Source organism: Saccopteryx bilineata, chromosome 4 (genome assembly GCF_036850765.1).
Source record: "Saccopteryx bilineata isolate mSacBil1 chromosome 4, mSacBil1_pri_phased_curated, whole genome shotgun sequence".
Lineage (NCBI taxonomy): Eukaryota > Metazoa > Chordata > Mammalia > Chiroptera > Emballonuridae > Saccopteryx > Saccopteryx bilineata.
In genome coordinates, this window is record NC_089493.1 from 96,046,035 (window position 1) to 96,056,883 (window position 10,849).

At 43.8% G+C, this 10,849-nt stretch overlaps 1 protein-coding gene across 1 annotated transcript; it reads left to right on the forward strand.

Annotated features, from left to right (window-relative positions):
- Positions 1–4,448: 4,448 nt before the first annotated feature.
- On the forward strand, positions 4,449–6,395 carry LOC136334730 (protein NDRG2-like). The gene is made up of 4 exons (XM_066275328.1): positions 4,449–4,479; positions 4,933–4,968; positions 5,122–5,173; positions 5,402–6,395. Exons 2-4 carry the CDS (start codon positions 4,933–4,935, stop codon positions 5,566–5,568), a joined length of 255 nt encoding a protein of 84 aa, XP_066131425.1. The 5' UTR covers positions 4,449–4,479; the 3' UTR covers positions 5,569–6,395.
- The last annotated feature ends 4,454 nt before the right edge of the window (positions 6,396–10,849 follow it).

The following is a 10,849-nucleotide window of genomic DNA, read 5'->3' on the forward strand; positions in this document are numbered from 1 at the left end:
GTAATTGAATTTATTGGGGTGACATTGGTTAATAAAATAATATGTTTCAGGTACACACTTCGATAATACATCATCTATATTTTGTATTGTGTGTTCACTACCCCATATCAAGTTTCCTTTCATCACCATTTATCCTCCCCAACACCCTCTCCTACCTCCCCACCTCCTTTTATCTCTGATAAGGAAGGTTCTTTCTCTCTCATCTCAGAATATCACAATTTAGGTTGCTACCTTAACTTGGTTTTCTGAGCTACAGCTTTTTTTTATTTTCTCAAATAAATGTTTTTATTTCTTATTACAGTCTAAAGTTAATTTTGGCCTAACCTGTGGTGGCACAGTGGCTAAAGTGTTGACCTAGAATAGTGAGGTAGTGGGTCCAAAGCCCTGGTTTGCCCTGTTAAGGTACATATGAGAAGAAACTACTACAAGTTGATGCTTCCTGCTCCCTCCCACCCTTCTCTTTCTCATATATATATATATATATATATATATATATATATATATAAATTATATATAAAATAGAATATAATGTAATTATATATAATATATAATATTATTTATAATATTATATTAATTATATATCTAGTTGAATTAATTTTGGTTTACAACCAAAATTGATTATCCAAGATTGTTCAGAATTCCAAGTTGAAACTTTCAAGAGATGAATAAAAAAAAAGGAGTAAATAATACCTTCAAAAAGTCTTCTGGATCAATGCCTCATGAAGATTTCCAAACAGGTGTGCTAAGTGTGTGAGCTGACAATGTTGCTAACTATTGCTATTCAATTTTATTTACAAAATAGTTTTAGCCCTGGCTGGTTGGCTCAGTGGATAGAGCATTGGCTGGGCATGCAGACAGCCTGGGTTCAATCCCTGGTCAGCGCACACATGAGAAATGACCATATGCTACTTCTCTTTCCCTCCCTTTCCCCCTTATCTTTCTCTTCCCCCTTCCACAATCACTGGCCCCAGAGGCTGAGAATAGCTCTGTTGATTGAAGCATTAAAAGAAACTGCAAAACTGTCATTCTCTGGAGCATTTGAGATTTTATTTTTTAACATGTCATCAGTTTGGCTCAAATAAACTTTTTTTAAAAATTATTTTTATTTATTTACTCATTCATTTTAGAGAAGAGAGACAGAGAGAGAGATAAAGAGAGATGGGAGGAGGAGCAGGGAGCATCAACTCAAATATGTGCCTTGACCAGGCAAGCCCAGGGTTTTGAACCTGCAACTTCAGCATTCTGGGTTGATGTTTGATCCGCTGCATCACCATAGGTCAGGCTCAAAGAAACTCTTATAAAAAGTCTCTACAGGTTTGAACATTCTTACATTGACACATATACACAGGAGGTATACATGTTATTAAATTTTAATTTATTTTTCTCTTATTAATTGGTTTTGTGTCAATTTGATTATGAGACAAGCCAGAAGTGACTTAGAAAGGTAGAGGAAAACTTTTCTTCCTGCACAAAGATAAGGAAGTTGTCATGCTAAATGACTACCTGAGTTATACAAACAATTGAGAATATGTTAGTCATATAAATTGGGAAGTGTGGGCTTCCAGAGATATGTATCAGATGCCTTTGAAAATTAGGAATGTAGTTCCATTCCTGAAATCAGAGAGCAAGACACATTGAGTTAATTTTTCTCTTTTTGCCCTCTAATATTGAAATTGACTCTGCAAAGTTGCTGTATCATTCTCGCATCCCATCTATTGGTTAGAGAGATGGGTTCACAAAGGTAGAATTAATGGGAAGGACTGTGAAGAAAAGGGTGGTGGGCATGGTGAGTTGAGACATGAAGCTGTGTGACCATTGCCATGGAGTGACCTGAGGCTCTGGGACTCCATCCAGGATTCTGAAGCAAGCCTACTGGATGAACACTGTGCATGTAGGTTTAATATTGATCTCAGAACCACAAAACTACTTTTTTATAATTCAAAACGAAGTTGTTTTAACCCACTTGTTTATGACAAAGAAAAATTTCATGCCTGTATGTTTTCATTGTACATTTGTTTTCATTATAAGCAGTTAGCAGCCCCATGGATAAGTACATGTGGAGAAGCAACTATAGCAAGGGGACATTCAGGATATATCTACTGAGAGTTTGTGAGGGCTATTTGTGAGTTTTGGTTTGGACCAGGTGTTTCTTTGCTAATTCCAAAACTCTCGGAGGACCCTTGAGGCATTCGCTCCTGTTTTAGGGAGATGCTCTTTGGAGACATTGTGATAAACCATGTAGGGGTCTCATGAAAAAGATCAGCCTGCCTACCAACACTGGTGTCCTTGTTTCCTAGCAACGTGCTCTAGCAACAAGGAACTTTTACATTTGTGTTGGTCACTAGAAATCAGCTGTAGGTTGGATGCAGACTCTTCCAAGTATCTATTCCTATAAAAAAAGGTACAGTACACCTCATATTAAACTTGAACTTTATTTGCCTGCAACAATAGTGTAATTAATCTATCATTTTTTTGGAGTATGCTATTTCTTTATTTGGCTTATTAAGAAATATTATTCTGTATGTGGTTGTCTTGTGAATTTATTATAATTCCCACAGTGAACCTGTGCTAAATAAATTGCTGGCAAAGACAACTCAGTCTCTGAGAATAACCTTTGCTGCCTCAAAACAAAACAGATAGTCACTGCCAACTGAATACAGTCAGCTTCTTGGTAGATAAGAAGACTCTCTGTAGGAAAGGGAGGATTGTGGGGGGAGTGTATGAACAAGCTAGAAAGAGTCTTTAAGGTGGTACAACCTGCATGGTGACCAAGACCAAAGCTCTGGACATTTTTCCTACCTTCTTGGTCTCTTGGGAAGGGCCCCATCCTATCCCAGTCTACATTCCTACCAGCAGTGCAGGAGAGTTCCCCTTTCTCCACACCTTCTCCAGCACTTGTTATGTGTTGTTTTGTTAATGAGCGCCATTCTGACAGGTGTGAGGTGATATCTTATTGTGGTTTTAATTTGCATTTCTCTAATGATTAGTGATGTTGAACATTTTTTCATCTGCCTATTGGCCATCTGTAGGTCCTCTTTGGAGAAGTGTCTATTTAGTTCTTTTGCCCTTTTTTTTTGCACTTTTCCAAAGCTGGAAATGGGGAGGCAGTCAGACAGACTCCCACATGCGCCCGACAAGGATCCACCCAGCATGCCCACCAGAGGGCGATGCTCTGCCCATCTGGGGCGTTGCTCTGTTGCGACCAGAGCCATTCTAGCACCTGAGGCAGAGGCCATGGAGCTGTCCTCAGCACCCAGGCCATCTTTGCTCTAATGGAGCCTCGGCTGCAGGAGGGAAAGAGAGAGATAGAGAGGAAGGAGAGGGAGAGGGGTGGAGAAGCAGATGGGCGCTTCTCCTGTGTGCCCTGGCCAGGAATCAAACCTAGGACTCCTGCACGCCAGGCCAACACTCTACCACTGAGCCAACCGGCCAGGGCCTCTTTTGCCCATTTTTTGATTGCATTGTTTTCTTTCCTGGTGTTGAGTTTTACAAGTTCTTTATAAATTTTGGTTATTAACCCCTTATCAGATGTATTGTCGAATATATTCTCCCATTATGTGGTTTGTCTTTTTATTTTGTTCATATTGTCTTTAGCTGTGCAAAAGCTTTTTAGTTTGATATAGTCCCATTTGTTCATCCTATCCTTTATTTTACTTCCCCATGGAGATAAATCAGCAAATATATCGCTGCAAGAGATGTTGGAGAGCTTACTGCCTATGTTTTCTTCCAAGATGATTATGGCTTTGTGACTTACATTTAAATCTTTTATTCATTTTGAATTTATTTTTGTGTATGGTGTAAGTTGGTGGTCTGGTTTCATTTATCAAGTACTTGTCCAGTTTTTCCAACACCATTTGTTAAAAAGACTGTCTTTATTCCATTGTATGCCCTTACCTCCTTTGTCAAATATCAATTGTCTATATAAGTGTGGGTTTATTTCTGGGTTCTCTGTTCTGTTCCATTGATCTGTATGCCTGTTCTTATGCCAGTACCAAGCTGTTTTGAGTACAATGGCCTTGTAGTATAGCTTGATACCAGGAAGTGTGATGCCACTCACTTTATTCTTCTTTTTTTAATTGCTGAGGCTATTCGTGTTCTTTTTTGGTTCCATATAAAGTTTTGGAATATTTGTTCTATATTTGAAGTATGCCATTGGTATTTTAATAGGACTTGCATTGAATTTATACATTGCTTTGGGTAATATAGACATTTTAATGATGTTTATTCTTCCTATCCATGAGCACGGTATATGCTTCCATTTGTTTGTATCTTCCTTGATTTCTTTTATCAGTGTTTTACAATTTTCCAAGTACAAGTCAAGGTTGATTCCTTTTAAGAAAGAAATGGGTAGGGTTCTGATAGGAAAGGAACTAGGACTGCATCCTTGGGTTGGAGGGGTCACAGGGAGTGTGACCTCACTCATTACTCCAGGTGGAATGTAATTCAAAACTGGACCCCACCCAGACTTCTTTCCTCAAGGTCAGTATTCCTACTTCATGCCCAGCCTGACTCCTGGCCCCCTGTCCGGAGCTATATATCCTGAATCCTAGATTCAGCCTCTAGGCCTCCAGGGTCCTGCCTGGGAGCAAATGGGGTAAGTGAAAGAAAGAAGAAAGGAAGAAAGGAAGAAAGGAAGAAAGGAAGAAAGAAAGAAAGAAAGAAAGAAAGAAAGAGAAAGAAGAAAGAGAAGCAAAGAAAGAAAGAAATAGAGAGAGAGAGAGAGAGAGAGAGAGAGAGAAAGGAAGGAAGGAAGGAAGGAAGGAAGGAAGGAAGGAAGGAAGGAAGGAAGGAAGGAAGGAAGAAAGAAAAAAAGAAAGAAAGAAACCCCTAAGGGCCTGGAGTGGGGAAGCAGGGAAGAACCCCTTCTATCTCTGGCTGGCTCACTTTATTCATGGGTGCTTTGCTTTTTCTGCGTGGCTCTCTCCTGAATAGATGGCCGACTTGGGAGGTCAACCCCAGCTGACTCAGGTGAGTACCCCCTGCCACGTGGGGATGGGATATTAGTGTCACTGAACTATATACCCTTTGCCACACATCCTATCCCCCACCTGCCACAGCCCTGAGCTCCTGCTCAGCTCCTGCCCTGCTCACTGTCTCCCTCTCCTCATCTTACTTCCTCAGCCAGGCAAGCTGACTGAGGCCTTCAAGTACTTCCTGCAAGGCATGGGTTACAGTGAGTATGGGCTCGGAGGTTCTCATGAGGACAAGGGGTTGCTGCAAGGATGAGGATGGCCTCTGAGGGGAGGAACCATTCTAGGCTAATTCCTGGACTTAGCGCCATCTCCCAAATCAAACCCATTGACCCCCGGCCCCATCTGTAACTTTCAGACCCCACTCTGAGTTGCCAGCCTCTCTTTCCCACCTCCTCTCTGACCGCCTGCTTATCCTTCTGTCTCCACAGTGGCCTCATCCTGCATGACTCGCCTGTCTCGGTCCCGCACAGCCTCCCTGACCAGCGCAGCCTCCATTGATGGCAGCCGGTCTCACTCTCGAACCCTGTCCCAGAGCAGCGAGTCTGGGACTCTGCCTTCAGGGCCCCCGGGGCACACTATGGAGGTCTCCTGTTGAGTGGCCCATGTTGCCCAGGTGTGGGACCCAGCCGTCACCTTCTGTAGCACTAACCTGGGAGGTGCACTGGGCACTGGGCCAGAGTGAGCAAGGGAAGATGGGCAGATCATGTGGGGAGATGACTTTGATTTTGATTGCTATCCTAACCTTGACCTCTAACCTGTGATTCCCCTCAGCTCCTGGGAGAGCTGTCCTAGTATCTCTTAGGGACCCAGACCCCTAAATGATCCCTCTCCGTCATTCTGGTGTTAAGGCAGAGAGGGTACGTGCCCCCTCTCCCTAATCTAGGTGTCTATAGATGAGGGAAAGAGGTGGTTGTAGTTGTCCATGTGCCTCCCCTAGACTCTCCCTACACATCCCGTTGCAAGGGTAAGAGACTTGGTGCGGTGTCTCCATTCACCAAAGTGGGTATGGCTTCTCATTAACCCTTCAGATCTGTGAAGGATATGGGCCTAAAGGAATGTGTCAGGGGGGCTTGCGGTGAGTTAGTGGTCCTCAGGATGTGATGGAAATATCCAGTGTGTGAATGGAAGTCGGAGTGGGAGGTGGTAGGTGATGAACAAGTTTGAGGGAAGGTTGGAGCTGGGGCAACAGGAAGGGGCCTGGGGCCAGCGGCTGCACTAACTTTGGTAGCTGTCTAGACAGTGTGTGTCTAGAGGGGGAGGGGGAGGGGGCCAAGCTGGGACAGGGCTGCTTGGGTCTTAGGATAAGGGTGGGAAGGGCTACTTCGGGGCTCTGACCACAGCGTGTTACATGTGGAGGGTGCTCTCCTGTCTCCTGCAACTTCTGCTGTAACAATAAACTGTAGAGGAATCTGAGCACCATTATTATTCTTGGTCTCAGTATGTCTGCATCCTGCCGTTTTCCTACCTTCTTCCTGCCCGACTCTCACATTCTCTTCTCCACGTGACATAAACCATGGGAGGGGGCTTGTATAACAGACACTTCACAAATGTGACTTCATAGTCATTGGCTCCTATTCAATAGAATGGTATTGCCCTTGATACTGTTAGTATCTTCACCTTTTGGGAGAGGAGCTACTTAGATCTTAGAAGACTTCCTTATCGCTTATTGAGAAATGCCATATGAGCCTGACCAGGCGGTGGTGTAGTGGATAGAGCTTCGGACTGGGATGCAGAGGACCAGGGTTCGAAACCCTGAGGTCACCAGCTTGAGCTCAAGGTCACTGGCTTGAGCAAGGGGTCACACAGTCTGCTCTAGTGCCCCGGTCAAGGCTCATATGAAAAAGCAATCAATGAACAACTAAGGTGCTGCAACAAAGAATTGATGCTTCTCATTTATCTCCCTTCCTATCTGTCCCTATCCATCCCTCTCTCTGTCTGTCTCTGTCACACACAAAAAACAACACAAAACTTTATAAAAAGCCTGATCTGTGGTGACTCAGTGGATAAAGTATTGACCTGGAACACTGAGGCCACTGGTTTGAAACCCTGGGCTTGCCTGGTCAAGGCACATAGGGGAGCTGATGCTTCCTGTTCCTCCCTTCTTCTCTCTCCTCTCTAAAATGAATAAATAAAGTCTTTTAAAAAGAAATCAACAAATGCAATGTATGGACCTTGTTTGGAATGCTGATGTAAACAAGCTAAAAAAAAGGAGAGAAATGCCATATGATTTTAGAGATGTCACCAACATTATGCTCTAAAAGAAGAAGGTACAGAAAGCAACTGAAGTGTCCAAGGATATTTTGTGACCACCTTCCTGCAGGCCTCTGGGGGGTCACCTAGATGCCAGTTTAGGTGGTTCGATACAATCAGCAGACCACGCTTTATGCAGTTTCTGGAGTGGTTATTGGTTTACTCAGCTGATCCCAATCTGAAGACTACTTCAGGGGAGTCAAAGCAACCAGGATTTCCTCTCAGGAATTCCTCCTCCCACATGAATCCAAGATCAGGGAGTTATTAGACTGTATCTGTGGTTCTCTGAGAAGCTTCTCAGCAAGTATGAACAACCATCATTCAGACAATTTCAGGTGTTTTGTGGGTGTTGCAGGCTGACTCTTGGGCTTTCGGGGCACTAACCATAAAAATGAGAAGGCACTTTATAGTATTGCTGGCCAGAGTACTGTGGATGGAATAGAGAAGGTCATTTGCTAGATTACTTCATGGAAGCCCACAGGCAGTTACACACCCTCCTCAGGACTGAGCTGAGGGCTGAGGCAGCTCACTGCCCAGTGCCCACACACTGGCACGGGAGTGGCGTGGGGCGTGCTCTTGATTCCTGGGCATCATCTCATGGGACTGAGTCTGTTTTATAGGGAGTAGGCCAGGACCAGAAGGTGAGGTGCTGGGTGACCACACACAGGGCAGGCAGCAGGTGCTTAAATGTCACACTGAAGGAAAGAAACTGCATAATTGGAATCATTGCCCCAACTAGCTCCCAGGTACACAAAACATGAGGAAAAGGCGAAGACTCCAATCAGCATCAGTCTTCTCTGGCAATAGCTGCTGCTGTGCATTAGGGAGGGGGAGGCTGGTTTTCTCAGCATATTGAAGGCACAAATAACACTGTTGTGTTAGCAGGGTAATCTACAGGAGATAATCTCATTTCTGTGTAAAATGTGAGTGAATGTGTGTGCACCTCCCACGGGGCTGTGTGTGAAGTGGGTGGTGACCATGTGTGTCTCTCCTATAGACGTCCCTGCATAAGAAGCCTAAGGGTTAGGAATAGGGAGAGATGCTCCCTGCGGGGGAGCAAGGGAGAGGGGTGTGCTGTCTTTGACTGACCTCTCTACGTGTTTGGTCCTACACATTCCAGGCAAGCCCATGGGGACGCAGTGCCCCCCTGTGGTTGTCATGGTTCTTTCTGACTTTCCCCAGTTCCCAGTTCCTGTCCTGAGCCTCCCATTGTTTGTGATTCTACACAGTAGATACAAAGGGAGGGCCTGATACCACGGCCAGGGGCTCCTGCCTATTCTCCATATCAGAGCTCCCAGGCTCGCAGGAGCGATGGGTGACGTCATAGACGCTGAACCACAAACCCCTTAGCTTCTGTCTCTGCTTCAGCCTTAGGACTCCTGTTCTTCTCTTCCTCTCATTCTCAAGGAATGTGTTTCCCTGACTTTAGGTCAGAAATCCAGGACAGCTAAGAGACAGTTCAATGGGAAGGAGCATGAAACTGAAGGATACAGTGATGAGAGCAGTGTGGTGTAAGCTTGAAAAGTGTGGAACTCGTAAAGAGGTATTAAAGGGCAATTCTCTGAGGGTACACGAACAGTGAAACTGCAGCAGGAGGGATGGGTGTTATGCTTTAGAGCACTCCTCGTCAAGCACCTGCAGGGTGGCCGTGTTCCTCTACCAAAGGCCACAGCTCCTGGTGGTTGGCTCTTTCGAGTTTCTGGCCACTGCTCCTTCTCTTCAGCCCAGGTACCAGCATTGCTGTTACTCAGCCCCAGGGAGTGGCACCATCATTTGCTGGTCTGTCCTAACACTGTGCACACCTTCTACATACTCCCTTTATTAAACTTGCCTCAATTATCCAATGTGCTCTCTGCTTTCTTCTGAGACCCTAATACAGTGGCCCTCAAAGTGTGCGCCAGGGCGCACTGGTGCGCCCTAGAAGATTTCCAGGTGCGCCTTATGGTATTCTAGAGAAATATGTGCCTGTTGGGGACCAAAAAATGAAAGGGTTTTTGGAGTTTAGATTTTTGGGGGACAGAGGTATGGGGAATTGGCTGTAAGCTGACAGTCTGCCCAACCCCCACCTCACTTGCCTGATTAGGTTGCAAAAGTCTGTTAAGCTGTGGTGCTGAATGGTTTACACTATCCCCCATGTTCCCCAGAAAGACTGGAGGCAAGTTTCTTCTATCCTTTGTTTAGTGGAAAGTTAAGATTTTCTAATGGCCTCACTTTGCCCTATAAATAAAGCAGGATACGGTTTTTGGTCGTGCTTTGTTCTTGCCAGCAGCAATTACAGGGCCCTTCTGACCCTGTATTTTCTTAATTCCACATATTTTCCTAATTCCACACTGTTCCCACTTGGGACCTGGAATTACTAGCTGTTCTGGTTCACAGCATGTGCCCAGATATAAAAATAAATATAGTTATCATACCCTTTCATTATGGAAATACCGTTCTTTTTAACACATCATTATTATATTTATTATTAACACATCATTATATTATCTTTATTTTTTATTTATTTTTAGATTTTTTTCATTTATTCATTTTAGAGAGAGGAGAGAGAGAGAGAGAGAGAGAAGGGAAGAAGGAGCAGGAAGTATCAGCTCCCACATGTGCCTTGACCAGGCAAGCACAGGTTTTCAAACCAGTGGCCTCAGTGTTTCAGGTTGACACTTTATCCACTGTGCCACCACAGGTCAGACTCATTATATTATTTTTAGATAAATACACCCAAATAAAATGGGTAGATTTCTCAAAAATAAGCATGATATCGAAGAATTTGATTCTGGAAGTGAGCAAAAGTTAAGTGTAAATAAAATAGGACTTGAAGGCTGATGGGCAGAATTTAATTTATAGCATTTTCCATCACTTAACACTGAACAATACGATTGGATTAGAAACCCATTCATGGAAGCTTCAAGGGATTTTGGTTTAACATTAACAGAAGAAGAAGAACTGGCAGCTATATCCACTAATCATGGATTGATAATTAAACATAAGGAATTGTCTCTTGAAGTCTTTTGAATTTTTATTAAAGAAGAATATGTGGCAATATTTTAAAAAGCTTTGAACATTTTACTACAATTCTCAACATCCTATATTTAAGTGAATTAGGATTTTCTACCCTCAACACAATTAAGAGTAAAAAGAGCCTGACCAGGCGGTGGCGCAGTGGATAAAGCATCAGACTGGGATGCTGAGGATCTAGGTTTGAGACCCCGAGGTCACCAGCTTGAGCGCAGGCTCATCTGGTTTGAGCAAAGCCCACCAGCTTGGACCCAAGGTCGCTGGCTTGAGCAAGGGGTTACTCGGTCTGCTGTAGCCCCATGGTCAAGGCACATATGAGAAAGCAATCAATTAACAATTAAGGGGTCACAACGCGCAACAAAAACTAATGATTGATGCTTCTCATCTCTCTCTGTTCCTGTCTGTCTGTCCCTATCTATCCGTTTCTCTGACTCTTTCTGTCTCTGTTTAAAAAAAAAAAAAGAGAGAGGAATTATTCAATGTATTGACGAGGAAATGAGAGTTTGCCTTTCAAATATATGCCCAAACATTGAAGAAATTGCTAGGGCACATCAGACTCATGTTTCTCATAAACACAAGAATGAAAAAACTGAACACATTTGTGCTGGGACCTG